The sequence below is a fragment of the Microcaecilia unicolor genome, chromosome 1 (assembly GCF_901765095.1).
Source record: "Microcaecilia unicolor chromosome 1, aMicUni1.1, whole genome shotgun sequence".
Classification (NCBI taxonomy): Eukaryota; Metazoa; Chordata; class Amphibia; order Gymnophiona; family Siphonopidae; genus Microcaecilia; species Microcaecilia unicolor.
In genome coordinates this window covers 268,047,886-268,072,207 of record NC_044031.1, presented here as the reverse complement: position 1 = coordinate 268,072,207, position 24,322 = coordinate 268,047,886, and the positions used below count along the sequence as shown (strand labels likewise).

At 43.7% G+C, this 24,322-nt stretch overlaps 1 protein-coding gene across 7 annotated transcripts in view; it reads right to left on the bottom strand.

The window, feature by feature from the left end:
* ATP2C1 (ATPase secretory pathway Ca2+ transporting 1) overlaps positions 1-24,322 on the bottom strand; it is a 291,909-nt gene that overhangs the window by 71,190 nt on the left and 196,397 nt on the right. For all 7 annotated transcript variants that reach the window (XM_030206388.1, XM_030206411.1, XM_030206380.1 and 4 more), the window contains 2 exons: positions 22,023-22,193; positions 17,190-17,287 (listed from right to left, as the gene is read on the bottom strand). In XM_030206388.1, coding sequence (XP_030062248.1) covers positions 17,190-17,287; positions 22,023-22,193 — 269 coding nt within the window. The remainder of the gene's footprint in view (positions 1-17,189; positions 17,288-22,022; positions 22,194-24,322) is intronic.

Below are 24,322 nucleotides of genomic sequence, written 5' to 3'. Positions count from 1 at the left end.
CCTTTGAAATCAGTGATGTTGAAGATGTAGCATTCCATCGAGGGATGAGCTGCATCCCTGCATGAGCTGCCCTTAGAATTGGTGTCTTGCGTTCATGGAGGCTGCTGCACCCTAATCGATGGCACAGATGAGTGGTCCTGGTTTCAGGTCACTTCAAGGACATTGACAACCTCAGTGCCTTGCTTTGATGGGCATCAATAACGAGACACCTTAGCCTCCACTCAAGGTTCTGCATCATACTTTCTGGACACCAATGAAATAAGATGAAATCCTTCCTCTTCTTCAGATGGGAATTATCAATGACTGTCCGAGTTGACCCTACTGATGCTCAATGTCTATGGTGATTGATACTCTCTCAATGCTGATGCATCCTTTGCATTAAATACAGCTCCTGGACTCAAGAATGAGAAGGTCATGTGCAACAGTGGCAGATAGAAAAAGGCACACTTGTGTGGTGAGCACACCCAAAGGCTTCTAGAAAAAGTTGCTGGGAATACTGCTTCCTAACCTGGGCTCAGTCAATGACTTCACTCATAGGTGAGGATTTAAGTCCTGCTGTCCTTGGAGAATAGCTGCTACATATAACTTCATTTTTCCATGGGAATAAAATGACAGAAACCTTAAGTCAAGCCTTATGCAATGACCTTCAATAATATTAAATATTTTAAAGTTTACATTTTTGTTATAAATGTATATATTCATTAAAAAAAAAAGCAGCTCACAAATGTTTGTACAAAATTGTTAAAAGAGTAAAAAGACTGCAATCTAGCATTTTAATGTATGATTTGTTTCCTTCAAATACATGTATAACCACCAGGGAAGCACTTTTATTTTTTAATGAAATAGGCATATCTTGTTTCATTTTGTAAACAATTTAATTTCTTTGTTTTTGTTTACAAAGACTGTATCCCCCATCTTACCCCATCCCTGGTTACCAGGTGAGGGGGAGATGGAAGGAGAACAGCACAAGCAATCCCCTTGTCACTTTTAATCTGTAGTGGCTGATATCAGGCCATAACCATTTTGTAGAATGTCATAATGGGGTTGCTGTTGGGAGCTTGCAGTGGGGGGGGGGGGGGGGGGCCGTCAGGGTCTGTGTTTGTCAAGAAGTGGGGGCAGAGCTAGGCACTGGTTTTCAGTGTGCACTTCCAACAGCATACACAAATGGGTATCCACTATCAACTTTTGAACATTTTCTTTGTTCAGTTGCAACATTTTGATTTGATTTGCCTACTTTATTTATTTTTTGTCTATTAGATTGTAAGCTCTTTGAGCAGGGACTGTTTTTCTTCTATGTTTGTGCAGCGCTGCGTATGCCTTGTAGCGCTATAGAAATGCTAAATAGTAGTAGTAGTATCTCAACATACTGTTTGATGTTTTACAACTCTTCAAGTTGTCATTCAGTGGCTTGGGGATCCACTGAATAAACTGCAATAACATTATGAACTTCCAACTTAGCTAATGCTCTAGTTTTTTTTCCTTGGTTTCTAATCAGTTTAATTTCATGAAAATATACTTTTCATTTACCTCAAAAGTGAATTTAAGATGTAAACATGATGCCCTTGTTCATTTGTTGGGGTTCCCCTGACATGACAGTTCCTTGCTATTTGAAAGGTAGTGAGTGCCACTCTGTGGTGGTTTTCTCATTTGCTCATCATTGCAGCTGCAATGGTTGATGGGATTGGGTGTCATGCAAAAAAATACCTTCTGATGCTTGGGCAAATACATAGCTGGATTGCACCATAAGTTCATGAACTTATGCACAAGAGTGGCGCATTTTATTTTGCGATTTGTTGGATTTCATATTGTTGGAAGGATGCACTATAACGTTTGAAAACAAGTATGCTGAACTTAAATCATTAGAGATTTGGGTGCTTTTAACATTGATTTAATCATTGACAAGACAATCTTCAGACTTTTGATGCAGGCCTTTTAACTGAAACATGGCCTGTACTGAATTAAGTGAAGGATTTTTTTTTTTATTTAAAGGAAATTTTCCACTGTTCATTTTCTCCTATTTAAACTCCCCAGGACATGCTCTGCGATAAGTTGAAAATGCTACAAAATCCATGAATTTGCATGGTTTTTTAAAATCTTTTTTGCTAGTATAGGAGTTGTGGTTCAGATGAATGAAAAATATGCAGACAAATCAGTTTTCCTTTGATGTCTGCCCACCCTAAGCAGTCTTTCATCTGGTGCTATGGTAACCTCCACCTCATGAAAATGCAGCTTTCTCAGCTTGAGCGCTAGTGGCATCTCACACCGTGTACACCTCATCTGAAAGCTTATAAGAAATTCTTGTATGACTACCATGTTTGTCATCATTCATGTAAACACTGATTTTCACCTCTTTAGTAGAGGAAATAGGATATTTCTGTAGCTTATGCAAGTTTCTCACGCAAAATATCTTTCCTGTTCCGATTCTCTTGCTTCTGAATTCCTACAGAAGATCATTACCCTTTGCTGCTCTTTGTTTTCTCTGTCCATCTGATTCTCTATCCATGTCCGTCTACTAGTTCCTACTCCCCTCCCTCACCAGTTCTAGAATCAACCACTTCCCAACCCCTGCTTCAGAGGTTAGCACTCACTATATGTTTATCATAAACCTAGTAGCATTGTGTAATAACACATAAATAAATCTCTGTCATCTGAGATATTCCCCTCAACCAGCCACTCCTCCAGTTGATCATATCTTTTCCCCTCCAGCTTACCTTCTCTCTCAACTCCAGTAGAGGCTGACTGAAACCAGGTTTTTTGGTTTTGGCTGAAACTAAATCTGTGGCTGAAATTCACCTCTTGGTTTTGGCTGAAACCGGAAGTTCCCTGCCCGGGCCCCAAACAGGAGCAACCCTACTCCCTCCTCCCACCCCCAAGACCCACTCATAGAGCTGAGTAGGGGCTGAGTTATGCTTTGCTTCTCTCTCAAGAAGATTCCCCTGCTGGCTCCAGGTTGCTGGTTGAAGGTAAATGAAGGTTATGGCAAGCATCCTGGCAACAAGTGTTCTGTAGCTGACACAGTGAGTTGTTTATGATGTCATCAGCCTGTATCTATCTGCACTGAAGAAGTCAACAGGCCAACAAATATTAACAGTGTATTGTCTAAAATGAGACCTAGGTCTTTTTCTTGAGTGCTGTAATGTAATAACTAGGAGTTTGTTTCACTGATTTGAACAACAGACTTTATTCTTTCAACATGAAAGAACTGAAAGAACAACTGGAGGGCTTGTTCTAATACCTGCTAAGTCTGTTAGCATATAAATGGAGAAAAATGCAAAGTAAGCATAAAAGAACTTAGCAGGTATTGGAAAAAGTAATTGTTTTTAATTCACAGCCTATATGGGATTATGCAAGTTTTGGCAGAAATTGAATTTTAATAGCACGCATATTCAGATCAGCTATAAACTAAGCGCTTTGTCTCATTTTTTTTTTTTTTTTTACAAAATGTGGACTTAGCAGGTACAATCACAGAAATATTTTAAAAAGAATTTAAACCCAAAAATTCTTGATTGCCTAAATCTTCATACCCTTTGTTATAGAAACCCAAATTAGCTCATTTTCCAAAAAGTGCCTTAACAAGGCACATAAGTTAAATACAGCCCACTTGAATCCAGTTACAGCAGCTGGCTGATTAAAATACTCCTCAATGAAAAATAAGCTATTTGTGTTGTATGAATTAAATAACAAGGAGCTGCTGAAAGAACTCTGAGATAAAGGTACTGAAAGACAGAGACTGGGAAAGGCTACAAGAAAATATCAATGTATTTGAATATCCCTTGGGGCACTGTCAGGTCATCATTATAAAGTGACTAACTCAGTCAGGCCAGCTGTCTAGTTAATAGCCATTGGTTAAGGAAACTGCTGAGGAAGGCCATTATAAAGTCTAAGATTACTTTAAAAAACTATAAAAGTCTCTGGTTGACAGTAGAAAATGTGCTGACTGTACAACAAATTTGGAGTGCTCTACAAACACAGCCTGCATTGGAAGATTTCAAGAAGGAAGCCACTGCTGAAGAAAAGCCATATGTGTCATGCATTCAAATATTGAATCCAGGTGTGTGACTATTTAATGCAATGAGTTTTAGCATGCTTTAAGCTTTCAGTGTGAAAGAACATGGAATATGTCTCTCACAGATCGGTGAAACTCTTACTTTATTACACTTCAAATTGTATTTTTTTTAGACAGCAGAATGTGAAAAGCACACACATGGAAAAATTAGTCCCAAAGGATTAGTGCAAATGAATTGCGCCCATCCACCAGCAGGTAGAGACAGAGAACACTAATGAGTTGTGCCTGATAAGGTCCTCTGCATAGCAACTCAGCAGTATTAGACAGCTCAGCAGTGGAAGAGTGATTGAAAGACAAAAGAAAACCCCCCAGTCTCTATAAACTAGAATAAACCATGAAACATACGGCAAAACATGTGCCTCACAAAATAAGGGAACCGGAAAACTCTATATACATACAAAACAGCAAACTACAGAAGGGCGGGCTCTGGACTGATCCTTTGGGACTAAAAGAAAGTCAGGTGAGTCACTAAGTTTTCCTTTCACTATGCCTCAAGGGTCAATCCAGACAAATGGGATATACAAAAACAATCCTTAAGAAAGGAAAGACTGATATCCCTGCAGAAAGCACTGTGGCTCCGAAAGAAGCATCTGCCTAAGCAGCCACATAGACAGTAACAAAGGAATGAGAGGAAGACCACGTTGCCGACTTACAGATCTCCTCTAACAAAACTGCCCAAAACTCTGCCAACAAAATAGTCAAAGATCTGATAGAATGAGCTTTAACCTTGCAGCACGGTGCAGTTTTACCCGACAGAATATAAGCAAAAGAAATAGTCTCCTTCAGCCACCTGGCCATCATTGGCAGACCTTTCCTGGGTCCTGAAAAGAGAACAAAAAGATGATCTGAATGCCTTAAATCATTTGTAGAAGAAAGATAGTGCATAAGCATGTGCTTAACATATAAAAGTTGAAGGGACGAATATTCTGACGCATAGTCCTCCCTGGTAAAGGAAGGAAGAAACAGTCTGGTTGACATGAAAAGAAGATACAATCTTGGACAAAAAGGAAGGGGCCCTCCGTATTGTAAATCTGAGTCAGAGAAACAGAGAAAAGGGTCCCTGCAAGAGAGCCTGAAGCTCCAAAACCCTCCGTGCTGACGGAACAGCAACCAGAAAAACCACCCTCAAAGTGAGATTTTTGATGGTGGCCGAACGAAGCTCAAAGGGGGGGGGGGGGGCAACTGAAGGTTCTTAAGAACCAAGTGAATACTCTACTGAGGACAAATGGAATAGAGAGGGGGACACAGATGAGTAATCCCTTTAAGGAAATTTACTATTTGAGGAGGAGTAGCCAAAGAGACATTTCTGCACTCAACCTTGATAACACGCCAATGCTGCCACCTGAACTTTGAGAGAATTGAGCACCAAACTTTTGAATCCCTCCTGAAGAAAGAATAAAATATGAGACAAGGAAGCATGAAATGGAGAAAAACCTCTATGCTTAGACTAGATCTCAAATGTCCTCCACACTCTAGCATAAGAAGGGATCGCTTCCTCGCTTGCAGCAACGTAATAATGTCTTTCGCATAACCTTTCTTCCTCAGATGTGCCCTTTCAATAGCCAGGCTGTAAGACCAAAGCGGAAGGGATCCTGCATGAGAACTAGACCTTGATGCAACAAACCCACATGTAGAGGAAGAGGCAATGGTGGAGTGATTTGAAGACGCACCATGTCTGCATACCAAGGACGTCTCAGCCAGTCTGGAGCTACCAGAATCACCAGTCCTGGATAATGAGCCCGGTGCAACATGCGGCCACAGAAGGAAAACATAGAGCAGACCCTTTGTCAGCCAAGGTTGCACCAGTGCTTCTACTCCCAGGAAGCCTGTCTCCCTGTTATGGCTGAAGAAATTGTCGACCTGTGCATAAAGCCTGGACACCATCAGATCCAGAATCAGTAGGCCACACTGCGTTGTGAGGAGGTTGAACACGGCATCCAAAAGCTGTCATTCCCCTGAGTCTACAGACACTCTGCTGAGGAAACGTACTTGAGTGTTTGGGAAACCCGCAATGTGAGACACTGAGATTAGCGGAATGTTCAACTTTGCCCACTAAAAGAGAAGAAAAGCCTCCTGGGCTAGGGACATACTCTTTGTCCCCCCTCCTGCCTATTGATGTAAGATGTAAAGAGATGCAAAGGCGAGAAGAGCCTTCCTCACAGCTCAGTTCCAATCTGTAGATGGACCAGGAAGCCACCCTGTGCAGACTAATGGAGACAATGGGCTCCCCATCCAAATAGCCTGGCATCGGAGGTGAGAATATACCAATTGGGAGTCTGTAAGGGTAGCCCTACCCGAATGTTGGTAGGAAGGAGCCACCATGTCATACTGTCTGGCTTGACTCAACCATGGCACTAACTAGTCATAATTCTCTGAGACCAGAGACCACCGGCTCAACAGGGAAGACTGCAGAGGTCGCACTTGGTCCAAGGCAGAATATCCACGGTGGCCGCCACAGAGCCGAAAACCTGAACATAATCCCATGCCTGCGGGTAGGGAAGCGAGAAGATTAAGAATCTGATGCCGCAGCTTCAGCTGACAATGCTGGGGAAGAAAACCTTTCCTGTCCTCGTACTGAAGCATACCCCCAAATACTCCAGTGTCTGAGTGGGGGTGAGATTACTACTACTACTACTATTTAGGCATACGCAGCGCTGCACAAACATAGAAGAAAGACAGTCCCTGCTCAAAGAGCTTACAATCTAATAGACAAAAAATAAATAAAGTAAGCAAATCAAATCAATTAATGTGAACGGGAAGGAAGAGAGGAGGGTAGGTGGAGGCGAGTGGTTACAAGTGGTTACGAGTCAAAAGCAATGTTAAAGAGGTGGGCTTTCAGTCTAGATTTAAAGGTGGCCAAGGATGGGGCAAGACGTAGGGGCTCAGGAAGTTTATTCCAGGCGTAGGGTGAAGCCAGACAGAAGGCGCGAAGTCTGGAGTTGGCAGTAGTGGAGAAGGGAACAGATAAGAAGGATTTATCCATGGAGCGGAGTGCACGGGAAGGGGTGTAGGGAAGGACGAGTGTGGAGAGATACTGGGGAGATGACTCTTGTCGTGATTCACCACCCAACCCTGCGAAGAGAGGAGAGATATCACTTCAGTACTTCGAAGACAAGAAGGGTTCCAAATCAACCAATCATCCAGGTAAGGGTGGACCTGGATCCCCTGCTTGCAAAGGAAGGCCACCACCGGGGCGTTTCCAAGATGGCGACTCTACTTTGTTTGTGAACGTTTGAGCATTTCTGGATACAAGATATTTTTCCTGTTTACCTTCTAAAATGCCGCACTCTAAGAGGAAAGGGGTGGTAAAGAACCTACCGCCATCGGTTCGTACCTCCTCGCTGGTCCAGATAACGCTCGACCGATGTACAACAAATTTTACACAAGAAGCCGGAATGCAGCAGACCGCTGTGGGCGTCGATGAAGGAACGTCAGCTCACTTGGCAATGGAAACATCACTTTCGCCACCGGAGGTTAATCACCCACCTTGTCCAGCTTCTCGGAGGGAGAAAAGGTCAGATCCAGTTGCCTCAGAAGGCGAGAGTGACGATCGGTTCATGGCGGCCCCCACCCAACAAGGGCAGAGGAATCATCGTTGGAGATTCAGGCTCCCCAGGTGGTTACGCTGGAATTAATCTGGAGAGCTATTCAAGATTTGACTAAAACGGTCGCACATACAGCCCAGGAGACCTCATTTCTTGTAAGTAAAGTAAATACTTTAACCGAAACTATGGAAAATCTAAAAACTGATACCACAACTAGAATTGACTCGATTCAATCAGAAGTTGTGTCGCTAAAATTGGTTAATGCCGTTTTGATTAAAGATAAAACAGTGATATTGAGGAAAATTGAACAAATTGAAAACTTTAATAAACGTCTGAACTTAAGGATATTAAATTTTCCGGTAATAAATGGCCTGAGCTCGACGGAACTTTTTAGAAAGCACTTGATTGAAAATTTACAATATTCCCCCTCTTCGATATATTCCCATGTCTAAAAATAAAGAGAGGGAAACGAAACAAGTTCGATCTCAGACCAATCCTCAGACCAGTGATCAGGACTTACAAGATATTTCAGCGTTTTTGGAACAATCTTTCTCAGATATAACCCAGCGACAAACTTTACTAATATCACTGGTTTTTGAACAAGATTTTAATGCCATCATGAAACAATTTTTTAAAAACGCTATGAAAAATTTTTGTGGATCAAGGGTTTGGATTTATCCAGACGTGACTAAGATGACTCAAGAAAAAAGGAAACTTACTTAGAGAGGAAACCAGGGCAATTGGAGCTAGTTTCTTGTTATCCTATCCATGTAAATGTATTGTGAAATATCAAAATGTGAAACATGTTTTCTTTGAGCCTGACCAACTTAAAAGTTTTTTGGATCAAAAAAAGCTCTCCAGTGTAACCCCAGTGAGAAGTATAACAGCCGATTAATATTTAAGATTGAGTAAATAGAGAAACGCCTTAATTATTTTGATATATTTCCTTTGATCTCCTTGTCTATGTTCAAACGACCCCCAATTATTGAGGTCTAAGGAAGAGAAAAATATATGTTTATGTTAATGATTTTGATAATCATATGTTTAAATGATTTTCTAACTCTGTGTTTCTAATACAAGATGTAAGGCTTGTTTAAGTTAATAACAAATAAAAAAATAAAAAAAAAAGGAAGGCCACCACCACCACGACTTTGGAAAAGGTGCAAGGTGCAGAGGCCAGGCCAAACAGCACAACTGCAAACTGAAAATGATTCTCTAAGATTGCAAACCAGAGAAATCACCTGTGAGGAGACCAAATTGGAACATGAAAATAAGCCTCCTTGAGGTCCATTAAGGTAAGAAATTCACCTGGCTGGACCAAGTCTATGACAGACCGTAGAGTCCATCTGGAAGTGTTGCACCTTGAGAAACTTGTTCACTCCCTTGAGGTCCAGAACTGGGCAAAAGGACCCTCCTTCCTTCGGAATTACAAAATAGAGTACCGGCCTCTGCCCCTCTCTGCAGGACGTACCGGCTGAATAGCACCAAGATACATTAAGGTTCTCAAGGTAGCCTGCACTGCTTTATGTTTGCCAGGGTTGCCACAAGGCAACAATAAGAAAAGATCTGCGATTGGCTTGTAAAATTCCAGTGTGTAGCCATGATGAATGATATCTAGAACCCATTGGTCCACAATTATGGTGGTCTACTCCCTGTAAGAGAGAGAAACACGTCCTCCTCCTATAACTGCGGACAAGGAGTGAACCTCGACCCAGTCATTGTGAGACCTGTGAAGAGGCAGAGGGCCTAGAGGCAGCTGAGAAGGACTCTTTGCCCCCTCGAAAGGAACCCCAACACTGGGGTTTTTGAGAGGCAGAAACAGACTTCCCCAAGTCTATACCATAGAGCTTCTCAAATGCGTGCTTTAGATGTTTGGAGATGAGCTTCAGGTTTGTCCTCAGGCAGATGCTGGACCTAAGCGTCCCCCCAAGTCCTTGGCAATTTTTTCAAGATCCGCTCCAAAGAGGAGCTGCCCCCTGAAAGGCAACTTTGCCAGACAAGACTTGGACACCACATCAGCCGCCCAATGTCTCAACCATAGCCAGTGCCATACATTTGTCCGACGCACTAAGAATGTCAGAACAAATCTGACAAATAAGATAACCCTGCCTCAATAGAAGGAAGAAATTCCAGGAGCAAGTCCAAGGTGGACAACTGCTGAGCCCACAATAAAGAAGCCCTCATCACAACATAGAAATCGCTGCTTGAAAGTTTAAAGCTGCAATCTGAAAGGCAAGCTTCAAGGAGGCCTCTAGCTTTCAGTCATGCACATCCTTAAGTGCTATGCCACCTTCGACAGGGATAGTGGTACGTTTAGTAACCGCCATGGTATGGGCATCAACTTTGGGCAAAGCAAACTGCTCCAAGTCAGCTGGCAAAAGGAGATATAGCTTGGTCATAACCCTTGCCACTCTGAGGCTTGAGTCAGGAATAGCCCTCTGAGCTGTAATAAGCTCCTGTATAGATTCATGAATATGGAAAGATACAAAAGGCCTCTTAGTACTGAACATAATAGGAGCCGGCACTGTGGATTGAGAAGCCAGAGAAGGAATATTTAAAGCCTCCATAGACTTGATTAATAAAGGTAACTCTGCAGTAGAATCATCTCCCCCTTCTGTCCCCAAAACAAAGTCAGGGAATCTCCAGAAACAGAGTGGTCTGAAGCCACAGACAACACCTCGACTCCTAAGGAGAAACGTCCTCCACATCCTGCAGCACCAAAACTTTCCTCTTCTTTGCAATCTGCTCTTCGGAAGCAGAGCAAGCGGGAGGGTAGAGGAAGTCTAAGCCATTTTCAACAAAAATGCCTGATGCAACAGGAGGATAAATTCAGGCGAAAACAGCATTGAGCAGATTCCCAGACCCACAGCAACAGTCTCCCAGACCGCAGCAGTGAGCAGGGACTCAGCAAATAAGATGGCCGCTGTAGCATTGTGGAGTGTGGGTGCTGCTGCTGCCAAGCCCGACAAAAGTGCACGGGGAGCTGAATCTGTCTGACTCCCGTGTGCCACTGTACCGGCAGTAAAAATCAGCAGAACCAGCATGTGAGCTGATTGCACGCAGAGCAAGCATTTACCGGCAGGGGAACGTTTACAGCACACACAATTTTTTTTTTAAAGGGCTCTGACATACTGTAAGGCACAATATCCACAGAAAACTGTCAGTCTCATCACCTCCAAGGAACTTTTACCCCAAAGCCTTCCCAAACCACAAGAACCCACTCAGAGAAACTCAGTGGCTTTTTTTCTTAATCAGAGGCAGGAGAAAAAAAATAACAAGGGGAAGACAGAGAAGAGAGGTAGAAAGTGTCAAAGGGGATGCAGGGAGGGACCTAGGCCACTAGGGTTTACACCTGAAGCACAGGATATTCAAAACCCCAACCTTCACAGAACCTGCAAGCAGGACAGGATGTCACACAGAAAAGTCACCACACTGCACAGGAGCTGTATCCACCTGCCGGAGAGAGAGAATACTGGCTGAGTTGCTATGCACAAGACCTCATAAGGCACAACTCATTAGTGTTCTCTATCTCCACCTGCTGGTGGATAGGCACAACTCATTTGTCTCGACTGATCCTTGGGATGTAATGGAAGATGACTTTTACAAAGCATTGTACTAGCACTAGAAACCAAGAACCTGCCAGAATTCTCACTGCAAAATGAAATGCTATCCTTCCTAAAACCAATCTGATCCCTGCCCTCGGAGGAAAAACGTGCAGCATAAATTCCATCTTTTGAGTTAGCATGTCACTACTGTGTACAAATATCTGAACCTGAAAACAAAAATGAGAACTGTGTTGAAAAAAACAAACACTATCAAACCCAAGACTGGTTCTCTCCTTCTCACAAATGAACTCAAAGCTTTACTATTTAGTAGCTTTAATGTCTGAAACAACAATCTTACAGAATTCTTCAGGCTGCTGAAAAGATATGAGATGACCTAAGCAAGGTTCTCCCCATGTTATTTATTAATATGTATTGGAAAAGTCCTCCAAAGCAATCTTGATCAAAGAAAAATTTTATAACTAAGTCATCAAATCCCAGCATATGAAAATACACAGCTGTTAATAAAGTGCTCAGCGACGCAAACTGGAATGCCTTGATTCTCAATACAATCACAATCAGCTGTTTAGCCAGAAATTAACACAACTTATCAATTTTTGCCAAAGATGATTTCTGCTAATTGATGATCCATCCATATCTCTTGAAAGCACAACAACATATTTCCTTCCATTACCTCCTACAGGAAGTTCAAATCCTGATTGAGTGGTCATTTAGGCAAACTTAGGAAAATTCACTCCAGAAGATGGCAGAAGCATCTTCCTAAACACATAACAAATCATACACAAGTCAGCAAAAATCTGACTTCTAAAGAACTAAGACCAACCAGGAACTTATAAGAGTGCTTGTTCCTATCTGCATCTGAGAAAGCAGATCCCAGTGGCTGAGCCTACTTAGAGGCAGATGCACTAAAGCTTAATGAGCCTTTAAAGACCCTTCAACGAGGAAATTTTGATCCGTTGCATGCATCAAAGGGCTTTTACCGAGGAAGCTAGCAGCTAACGAAAACGGAATGCAGATGAGCAATTAGTGTATAAACCCCATTGAAACGAGATGCACTAACCTTTTCCGATTGCCTTTACGCAGGAAAAAGGCAGGAAATCTAACGAGAGGTCTGGACCTCTCGTTAGGTCAGCTCTGTGCCAGGAAAAATCGTAAAGTGAAAAAACAAACAAACTGTGTGCCAATCCCAGCGCATTAGCAGAGCTAATAGCGCTGTGATTGGTCAAAAGGAAACTGAAAGGCACAATCCATAAACAGAAGCCTCTACAAGCCCCAAGGAGTTCAAAAATAGTCTGATGTGCCTTGGATTGATTCCTACAGCAGCAACTGGGGGGGGGGGGGGGGAGGTTGGCTGGAGGTGTCCTGTGTTGCCAGGGAGATATTTAAAGAGGATGACTTCCTGACCTGCACTGAGGACAGATAGCAACAGAATCGGATACTGGGCCAGCATGATCAGAAAAAGTCACCAGACAAAGGTAGAAAAGATCATTTTATTTTCATTATAGTGTTTGGAATATGTCCACTTTGAGAATCAGGTGCTCAGCATTAAAAGTTTATATTTATTTACTTATTTATGGCATTTTATCCCACATTAAACATGAATTAGGGTGTTTTGTGGCTCTTCATGAGAATTGTGATGATATGATCCCTTGTTTCATATTGTTGACGGTCTACATTTTCCGTATGGGTGGTATATTGGTGCATTAGGTTCTGCCCAGTGTAATATTTATGGTACAGTAAGGTTCTGAGTGTGTTTTTGCACAAAGTTGTGCATAGTGTTTTGCAGTTGAGCGATTGTGCTTAGAATATGCTTTGAGCAACCACTTTATTCTTTGACATATGATACATATCTAATATCTAAATTTAATAAAAGGCATTGTGACTTATTTTTATTTATTTTTTCTGTGTGTTATCAGACAATTATGGATTTAAGCTCCACCCCTGGCCCCACCCCTAACCCCACCCCCTTTAGCCTCCCAAACAGTTGGGCCACCGATCGCCTATGCCTTCTCTTAACAGCGTGTTGAACTTTGACAGGTTCTTACAAATTGCTCCATTTCTACTGGGGCATGTTCATTCCTTACTAATAATCTTTTGAAGCATAGGATAAATAACACTGTGATTATTCCTTTATAAAAATGATTAGTTTCCCTTCAGTACTGCCTTCTAACTATGAAAAACAGTGTTTCTGAAACCTTTATAGATATAACCCCATTTTAGCACTTGAAAGTTCACCAAGACCTCAGAAGACCATCATAACAAACTAATAGAATGGGAGGAGCACATACTTTTTTCAGAAAAGTCCACAAACATAATGCCCTTAACTATGTTTATCATAAACCTATGTAATAACACATAAATAAACCTCTGTCATCTGAGATATTCCCCTCAACCAGCCACTCCTCCAGTTGATCATACCTTTTCTCCTCCAGCTTACCTCCTCTCTCAACTCCAGTAGAGGCTGACTGAAATCAGTTTTGGTTTTGGCTGAAACCGAAAGTTCCCTGCTCGGGCCCAAACAGGAACAACCCTACTCCCTCTTCTCACCCCCAAGACCCACCCATAGAGCTGAGTAATACTTTGCTTCTCCCTCAAGAAGATTCCCCACTGGCTCCAGGCTGAAGGTAAGTGAAGGTTCTGTCAAGCATCCTGGCAACAAGTGTTCTGTAGCTGACAGACACAGTGAGTTGTTTGTGATGTCATCAAACTGTATCTATCTGCACTGAAGCAGTCAACAGGCCATTCACAATATTAACATTGTACTTACAAGTTTATCAGTGTGCTTTTTCTCCCTAGATAAAGATTTTTTTGTAGAGAAACCGGATTGCCTGACGTTTCTTGCTGAATGCAGGAGACCAATGTGTAGGAATAGCCACTAGAAGGATACAAAGTCTTGCTTCTCTCACTCACTAGAACAGTGTTTCTGACACGTAGCTGATGAAACCCTGCTTTAGCACTGAAAAATTCACATGACCCCACATGGCTACCAAAAAGAATTTAGTGTGGGAGATGAGGGGAAGCCACATCCCCTCTTAAATTCTGAAACAATATTTTAATTATGTTTATTAAACTAGCAGTATTGTGTAATAATATTGAAGGAAGCCTATGTTTAAAAACATTACCTGAGAAATTGCCCTCCTCCAGCTGATTATTTTTTGACCCTTCCCTCCAGTTTATCTCCTCTCTCAACCCCTCACCCCAATCACTTTCTTCACCTCCCCTCTTCACCTTTAGCTCATCACCTCTCTCAACCCCTTCAACCAGGGCTGCTGAGTTGGGGGGGGGGCAAGATTCCCCCATGCCCGGCGCCAGGGTCTCTTCTCTCTCTCCTGCTCCTGACAGGACTTGGGTGATCAAGAGCAAGAGTGAGAAAACTCATGCGCCGGGCCCCCGTTAGAGGCTAGAGGAGCAGACACAGGGCTTCGGGCCAGGGCCTCTGGTTTGGCTGGAAGGAGACCCCAGGTCCCACCAGTAGCAGCAGCCTTCCTCTAACGTTGATCTTCACTCCACTGCATTGCTTGCCCTGCCCCTGCTTTTCCCCTCACGTTGCGCATGCTCGGTTTTGATGAAATTGAGCATGCGCGACGTGAGGGGAAAAGCAGCCACAGGGGCAGGGCAAGCAATGTGACAGAGTGAAGGCCACCACTAGAGGAAGGTTTCTTTCTGCTGGAAGGGCCTGGGGACTGCTTCCAGCCAAACCAGAGGCCCTGGCCCGAAGCTCTGTGTCTGCTCTTCTAGCCTCTAGCGATCCTGGGGGGGGGGGGGGGGGGGGGGGGAGGGGGGCATAGCCCTGCCCCGGGCCCGGCTCAGTTTCTTGCTGGCCCTGCCTTCAACCTTCAGCCAATTTCCTGTCTCAGAAGCCTAAGCTTTCCTGTCTAGATGCTGAACAGGAAATGCCTTACCAAGCGGAAGTTACAAACTCTGACGAGGATCCATTTGCTGCTAAACCTCCCCATGGTGCCTAGATGTTTTTCTCCTTGCCACTGCAGTCCTGTGTCAATACCCTGTCACAGACTCTCTTTCATGTACTTATTCCATTGTACTGCAGTACTCTGCCAATCATGGGGCCAGGAGCAAGAACAAATTCTGATCCCCTGCTCCAGTACAAGCTGCAAATAAGACACTGGCAAGCAGTAGCATCCCAAGCCAGAAATGAACCCATGTGGAATGCTCCCAAGTGCTCCTACCCTGCCCACTGTGTCACACCCAAGCAAGGGAAGCCAATGGACAGGGTGCAATTTTGGTGCCATTGCCTCTCTTGCACCTTCGTGGCAGCATACCTCACTTCAGCCCTGCTGGCAAGCACATCTCACAGTCCTCATTACTTGCTAGAAAGAATCCAAATGTAAGCTGTCTGCTAGAAAGAATCCAAAAGTAAGCTGTCTCCTGATGAATAGTCCTGGAAAGTCGCTAGTTGGTCATTACTTGGTTGTTCTCAGGTTCAACTGTTTCATTAGTTGGTACGATTTATTCCCTACCCCAACTAGGCTACACACCCCACAAGTTGGCCCTGCAGAAATAGCTGTGTGCTTGATTTAAAATTTTATCAGAACCCCAACAGAGACCCCATAATTTCAGGACTACTGATGTACTACTTCGGTTATTCAGAAAGCTGAAGGGGATGGTGGTGCCACCGCCAGATTTCCGGACAGTCATGCAGAGCCTGGTTCTTGCAAAAATTGATTATTGTAATTCTTTATATTTGGGTACGTGATCGTTCAGATTTCAGGTTCTGCAAGTCGTCCAGAATGCGTCGGCATAGCTAATTTCTGGAGTTTCAAGATCAGCACATATTACTCTAGTGCTAAAAAACCTCCATTGGTTGCTTGTTATGTAGTCGAATTATGTTTAAAGATCTTGTTTTGATACACCAATATGTATATGGGAAGGTAATGTTTTAAGGATGCATTACCCGAGGCGATCACTGAGGTCTGAGAGACTGAGGCAATTGTGGAGTAGCAGCCTAGTGGTTAGTGCAGCAGGCTTTGGTCCTGGTGAATTGGGTTTGATTCCCACTGCAGCTCCTTGTGACTCTGGGCATATTATATACAGGTACAAAAAAAAATAAGTAACTGTATATAAGTACCTGTACATAATATGTAAACTACTTTGATTGTAACCACAGAAAAGAGGTACATCAAGTCTAATCCCCTTTCCCTTTGACATATCATTATGCTGAAACGAGAGTGTGTGCTTTGTCTGTTGCAGGACCCTCACTTTGGGATAATCTTCCTGGTCATCTAAGAATGAACTGTTGACCATTATCTCACAAATGACTCGTAAAAACGTATTGCTTTTTAAAGGCCTTTCTAAAGGAATGAAGTAGACTCTCAAAAAAAAAAATCAATCCCAATAAGAAGGCTCTGCTACTTAAGACAGGGGGAACTGAAAAGGTCTAAAGCAGTGGTCATTATTTTAGACTGTTTCAGTTCCCTCTGTCTCTATCAAGTAGCAGAGCCTTTTAGGGCTTATTATTTTTAATTGAGACAAATTCTTTTATTTTTTATTTTTTGAAAGCTATTTTGGGGAGGCAAGTTTTCCTTAGACACATCACAATGCACTGGCTTCAGATTCTTGCTGACCAGAAAGTGACCTGAGATTCTGGTCCCCTCAAATTTAGGTCCCAAAATGAAACCTTGCACCTTCTGTTGCTGAACAGAAAAGCCTATGGAATGCAAGAAAAACAAACATCGCTCTTCTGCAGACTATCAGCAGAACCACCTGCAAAATGCATTTCCACACCTCTCCTTTCTGTCACACCGATGAGAATTGTACCAACATCAATCATCTTGAGATTCAGTGTCTGCATCCAGCATTCTGCTAGGTGAAACCATTACCTACCATCTAGGGAGAGATATTACAGAATGTCTAAAAAGCAGTTTTGGACTGGCCAAACAATTTTACCCGATGAACTATCATTAACTGCCTTCAAACTTTGCATAAATCAGATTATATTTCTCCTCAGCCATTATTGTACTAACATGTTAGCTTTACACGTTAAATCTTTATACCAACCTTTGGTACTATATGGGACAATTGTTGAATATCAAGTGTGTCTACCTCTTCCCCTGACACAGACTGGGAACCTTTGGAATACAAGCCCAAGCGATTTGCTGCAGAATAGAAAATAAAATGAGATATTGTACATTTCATTACACATTAATTATCACATATTTATCAAGTCCACTCAGTTCTGACTGCCCCTCATAATTTAACCTACTCAAAGCTGTAACACACCACCATGTCGGTTATCATTCTTTGCATCTGTAATATAGCCAGTTGATAATAAATAAGCCAAATATCTTATATGAAAAGCTTTGCTAGGCAGACTTGATAAACTGGTCACAATGACAATAAAAGTAAATGTTTCTCCCCCTCCCCTGCCCATTCTATCACAAAGGGTACAATTCTATAATGAGGTGGTTACATTTACACAGGCATTACCCATGTAATTACACAGAATACTGACATACGTACTTTGCGCACAAATACCCTGCCTAAGCAACATACTGTTTAAGCGAAAAGGAAGCATACACACGAAAACAGGCAGGGCTCCCACGTAACTTAGGCACGTCTCTGCTGCACTGGTATTCTGTAACTAAACCTGGGTGCCCAGGTGCTGTTTATCTTGCTTTTCCACATATTTCAGAGCAGTTACCAGTCAAAATATATACACCACCACCACAACAGGGAAAATATGAATTCAAAGTAGATCATTCACATCCAAAACAAACAAAAAAAAAATTATGCTACTTAAAGCTGCAAAAAATAAGATCAGTTATAAACGGCAGATGAGTCATTAATTTTAGAGCCTGCTGACCTCAGTGCTTTTTTTGTGCCGGTACGCAACGGTACGGCGTACCGGCACCTTGTTTTTTGGCTCCCCCCGCCCCGTGAGTCCATGTCCCGCACGCAGTGCCAGCCCCCATTTCCGGCCGCTGCTGCTTCTCCTGTTGAGCAGCAGCGGCCGCTACACAAAGAAAAAGATTAAAAAAAAAAAAAAAACTTCAAACCTGGCTGAAACGCGGCACCCCGGCACTGTAGACAGCCATTAGGCATTGGCTGTTGCCCCGCAGCCGCTCCTCCTCTTGCCTTACGTTACTACGCTCCTCCGGGGTCTTCCTCCAGGGGCAGTGACGTAGAGGCAAGAGGAGGAACGGCTGCGGGGCAACAGCCAATGACTAATGGCTGTCTACAGTGCCGGGGTGCCGCGTTTCAGCCTGGTTTGAAGTTTTTTTTTTTAATCTTCTTTTTCTTTGTGTAGCGGCCGCTGCTGCTCAACAGGAGAAGCAGCAGCGGCCGGAAATGGGGGCTGGTGCCGCGTGCGTCGCGACTTCGCGCCGTTCGCGGGGAAACTTGGCAGGGAGAGAGAAACCAACAGAGGGAAGGATTGGGAAGAGAGAGAAAGAGGGAAACCAACAGAGGGCAGGATTGGGGAGAGAGGGAAACCAACAGAGGGCAGGATTGGGGAGAGAGGGAAACCAACAGAGGGAAGGATTGGGGAGAGAGGGAAACCAACAGAGGGAAGGATTGGGGAGAGAGGGAAAGAGGGAAACCAACAGAGGGAAGGATTGGGGAGAGAGGGAAACCAACAGAGGGAAGGATTGGGGAGAGAGGGAAAGAGGGAAACCAACAGAGGGAAGGATTGGGGAGAGAGGGAAAGAGGGAAACCAACAGAGGGAAGGATTGGGGAGAGAGGGAAAGAGGGAAACCAACAGAGGGAAGGATTGTGGAAAGAGGGAAACCAACAGAGGGAAGGATTGGGGAGAAAGGGAAAGAGGGAAACCAACAGAGGGAAGGATTGGGGAGAGAGAGAAAGAGGGAAAACAACAGAGGGAAGGATTGGGGAGAGAGAGAAAGAGGGAAAACAACAGAGGGAAGGATTGGGGAGAGAGAGAAAGAGGGAAAACAACAGAGGGAAGGATTGGGGAGAGAGAGGGGAAAACAGATGGAAGGATGGGGAGAGAGAGGGGAAAACAGATGGAAGGATGGGGAGAAAGAGGGGAAAACAGATGGAAGGATGGGGAGAGAGAGGGAAAAACAGATGGAAGGATGGGGAGAGAGAGAGAAAAACAGATGGAAGGATTGGGGAGAGAGGGGAAAAACAGATGGAAGGATGGGGAAAGAGAGAGGGAAAAACACAGATGGAAGGATTGGGGAGAGAGGGGAAAAACAGATGGAAGGATGGGGAAAGAGAGGGAAAAACAGATGGAAGGATGGGGAAAGAGAGAGGGAAAAACACAGATGGAAGGATTGGGGAGAGAGGGAAAAACAGAAGGAAGGATGGGGAGAGAGAGAAAGAGGGAAAACAACAGAGGGAAGGATTGGGGAGAGAGAGAGGGAAAACAACAGAGGGAAGGATTGGGGAGAGAGAGGGAAAACAACAGAGGGAAGGATTGGGAGAGAGAGAGAGAGAGGGAAAACAACAGAGGGAAGGATTGGGGAGAGAGAAAAAGAGGAAAAACAACAGAGGGAAGGATTGGGGAGAGAGAGAAAGAGGGAAAACAACAGGGAAGGATTGGGGAGAGAGAGAAAGAGGGAAAACAACAGAGGGAAGGATTGGGGAGAAAGAGAGGGAAAACAACAGAGGGAAGGATTGGGGAGAGAGAGAGAGGGAAAACAACAGAGGGAAGGATTGGGAGAGAGAGAGAGAGAGGGAAAACAACAGAGGGAAGGATTGGGGAGAGAGAAAAAGAGGGAAAACAACAGAGGGAAGGATTGGGGAGAGAGAAAAAGAGGGAAAACAACAGAGGGAAGGATTGGGGAGAGAGGAAAAAGAGGGAAAACAACAGAGGGAAGGATTGGGGAGAGAGAGAAAGAGGGAAAACAACAGGGAAGGATTGGGGAGAGAGAGAAAGAGGGAAAACAACAGGGAAGGATTGGGGAGAGAGGGAAAACAGATGGAAGGATTGGGGAGAGAGGGGAAAAACAGATGGAAGGATGGGGAGAGAGAGGGAAAAACAGATGGAAGGATTGGGGAGAGAGGGGAAAAAACAGATGGAAGGATGGGGAGAGAGGGGAAAAAACAGATGGAAGGATGGGGAGAGAGAGGGAAAAACACAGATGGAAGGACTGGGGAGAGAGAGGGAAAAACACAGATGGAAGGACTGGGGAGAGAGGGAAAAAACAGATGGAAGGATGGGGAGAGAGAGAGGGAAAACGGAAGGATAAGGAGAGAAAGAGGGAAGACACTGGATGGAAGAATGCAGAAAGAAATAGGGGAGACACTGGAAGGATGGGGAGAGAAAGCAGAGCTGCTGGATGGAAAAGGGGAATAGAGAAAGACTGGAGAATAAGAGGAAGGGGCATGGGGAGAACAAGGGTGAGGAAAAGATGAAAAGCCACAGGTAGATGAAGGAAATTAAAGAATGGATAGTAAGAATGAATTAAATCTGGACAGAGAGCGAGCCTGAAAAATATTGAAGAAAGCAAAGAAAAAGGAGACAAAAATGACAAATGGCACAGAAGAGTTAAGCGAAAATAAAGGAAAGGAGAATCACAGACTGGGACCAATATGGAAAGAAAAACAGTCACCAGACAACAAAGGTAGAAAAAAATCATTTTATTTTCATTTTAGTGTTTGTAATATGTCCAATTTGAGAATTTACATTGGCTGTCTTATTTTGCACTGGGTATACTGGAGCTGTAAGAGCTTACAGAGATTATTTATAATGAAAAAAAAAATCACATTATTTTTTTCTCCTATAGTAACTGTAATATTTTCAATGATGTCTGTTTATATGCGCCATGGCTGGTATAGGGGGTGTGGCTATCATAGGGGTGGAGCCATATGTGGTGACCCCGCCCACAATGAGTACTGGCACCTTTTTTTCTAAAAAAAAAAAAGCACTGGCTGACCTTAAGCTGTACCATACTCCAGTAACTTGACAAATAGATGAAATAAAACTAAAAGCTTACTGACATAGCGATGGTTTAATACTGTATCTACAGTTAACAGATTAGCTTTGTGTCAGACTTGAAAAGGCAATAAGTTCCAGAACAGAAACGAACACAAAAAAAAGTGCAAGCTCTCACTTTTCTTTTGCAAATGCAGTGCCGACAGGGGTGAAACTTCCCCAGCTAAACTCATATGTATAACTAGGAAATCCTGTTTTAAGCATTCCGTTGAATATTCTGGGCCCAGACCATACAAGGCCTTAAAAATGCATTTTTGTTTCTCCCACATAAAGGGTAAAGCAAAAGCATTTCCTTCCAATGCAGCTTCTTGACAGAACACTTGCTGCCTCTGCAAGGACAGCCTTTGGCACAGTCAAACCCCCAGCAGCTGTCTTCACTCTTAACCCCGATGAGCCTTAATAGCTTTGACCTTGAAAGGTGGTATAGAAATATTGTAGTAAACAAACCGAACTGCCCCTGTAGAAGAAAACTAAAAATACAGTATAGCAGTCAGACAACTGAACTATGAATCTTTGATTCCATTCACTGATCTCAATTAATTCACTAAACCTGAGTTCAAACCTAGCCTGTAAGCTCTCGAGGTGCACAACATGTAACCATGAGAATAATGCCGAACAGTATAATGTACAGAGAACACCACAGAAGTATTCTCTCTTTTTAAATGTGTACCAATGGAAACTAAACAAAAACAGCAAGAAAAAAAAAAAAAAAGTGGAGTGGAGTGGAGGAGTGGCCTAGTGGTTAGGGTGGTGGACTTTGGTCCTGGGGAACTGAGGAACTGAGTTCAATTCCCACTTCAGGCACAGGCAGCTCCTTGTGACTCTGGGCAAGTCACTTAACCCTCCATTGCCCCATGTAAGCCGCATTGAGCCTGCCATGAGTGGGAAAGTGTGGGGTACAAATGTAACAAAACAAGTTGTTTATACATACCAATAGCCACTGCTGTCTCCTGTGAATCTCCAGTAATCATTTTTATTGCTACTCCAGAGCCAATAAGAGATGAGACTGCTTCTTTCACACCTGTCCTTGGTGGATCAATCATGCCTACTAGCCCAAGAAAGGTCAGCTGGCCTAGTTCAGGGCCAGAAGCCAAGGCAAGTACTTTGAATTGAATGAAAAAGAAAAAGACAAAAAGTAGAACATTAAAACAAAATACTCTTTAGTAATCGTGACATCAACTTTCCAAGAAGCTAGGGTTTTATTTGCAGACAGATATTTGCTATATTGCTTCAAAATCATTTGAAAGGTGCACTTTAATGCTGATATTTTACTAACAGTATGAAAAGGAAGTTGCAAGTCATAATTAGGGCTTTTGATCCTAGGGGTTTATCATTTTGAACTTCAGGGGTTTCGTTTTGAGGCAATTAGGTGCTTGGAATGTCTAAGAAATAGAATACGGCAGAGGGTCGGAGCGCACGGAGCCACCCATAGCATGGTGCCATGTACCCATGCTGTGGCTGAGGGGGAGGGTGAGTGAGATAGGCAGGGAGCCATGGCAACCGGAAGAGAGTTTCACGCCATGAGGGGTTCCCTGCAGGGAAGGAGGGGTCAGAGCCAAGGGCTTAAAACCCACAGAGTTACTGCGCACTCCATCTTTCTTTCCTGAGGACACGAATGGAAGTAGCTTGGGAAACAGGTTAGGCAGGAGCTTCATTCTATTGTGGTAATCCTTTTGGATTTGCCTTTGTTAAATTAAAAAAAAAAAACAACACACACACACACAAAACAAATAGGGATTGAGTGCTGCATGCAGCACCGCCATCGGGAAGAATCCTTTCTCACATCGAGCTTACCTAAAAGGGGACACCTCTTGACTCCCCCTGTGTCCTTAGGGCGGAGCAGCAAGGGGCCAGACGCAGCCACCGGAGAATTCCCCCATTTCACAGTGGCACTCAGGCCCTCTACTCTCTCGTGAGCATTGCACCGTACGGTTGTGCTGCTGTGTGTGGGTGTCTTGCCCCTGTAGGGAAGTCTTATCTGAGCCTGCTGACGCTGTTGCTCACCCACCTGCACTTCGTAGATCTCCCAGGCTGGGTCAGCATGATGGCGGGAGGACTCATCTGAGGTTCCCCCCCCCCCCCAAAAAAAAAAAAAAATCTCCCTTATCGTAGGGCCCATGGAGGTTTATAGAAACCTTATTGGAAGCACCCAACCCCCGCCCCCACCCTGTCCCTCCATGCCCCCCCAGGGGTTTAAATGGCAGTCATGATGCTGTCTTGGGGGGGGGGGTGAGAGCCCTATTCAGGATAGCCTGAGTATAAAGTGCTGGGAAGGAGAGGCTAGCCTAGCAACAGGAAGGTGCTGCTTGAATCACAGGCAAGTACTGTGCCCACTATCCAGCAAGATGTTGAATGAAACATGGGGAGGCGAAGAAGGCTGTAGAACAAGGCCTAGGCGTCCTGCAATAGGAAGTTTGTGCTCACAGCACCTCTTTGGCCAAGAAAGTCGAATTCAGTGCCTGGCTTTGTGGCCCCAATGAATGAAAATGGAGTTTTCTTGCACTGCAGGTCAGATCAGATCGGTACTCTTCTTTAGCAGCTGTCTTGGCACTGACCCCTCCCCCCCCTCACTAACTTATAATAACCGCAGGGCAGGACCGGCCCTTGGAAGCCATTTCAAGTTTAATTTCATCAGGATTTGATTTAAGTTTATGCTTACGCAATCCAGCTTCTCACCTGAACCGATGAAGGGACCTGCTTGACCACTTTTATTTGCTGGGAAAGAAACCAGCTTTGCTTTTCAATATACAAACAGCTTTTAAGCCTTTTTAGAGCACATGTGGTTTTGAATTGTGTGGCTGGATGGTCTTTTAACCAAGAGGGATTTCTTGTTTATATTCCAGTGCAAATGAATATGATAGAATTTTATCACTTCTCCTCCAGTTTGTGTGTGGTATTTTAAGAAAAGTTTTAAAATAGGCAAATTTGTAAAGTAGAAAGTTGCAGTCTTGAAGTGCCTAAGCTCTGGAAATGAAATATGGTTTTACTCCTGTTCAGTTTCTGCTTAGGTAAAAGCATTGATCTTCTGGCAACTGTATTTCCACAGTCCCAGCAACTGTAATCACATTTTGCCAGATTGCTGCGAGCAGAACAATGTCTCTTTTAATCCAGTGCCCAGTTAATAATGCTAGGCACATATTTTAATACAGGATTTTACAGTAGAGGAGCCTGTACAGCCTGGCAGGTGGTACTTGTAACTTGTGATTGAGCTTATTTTATTTATAAAGCTTC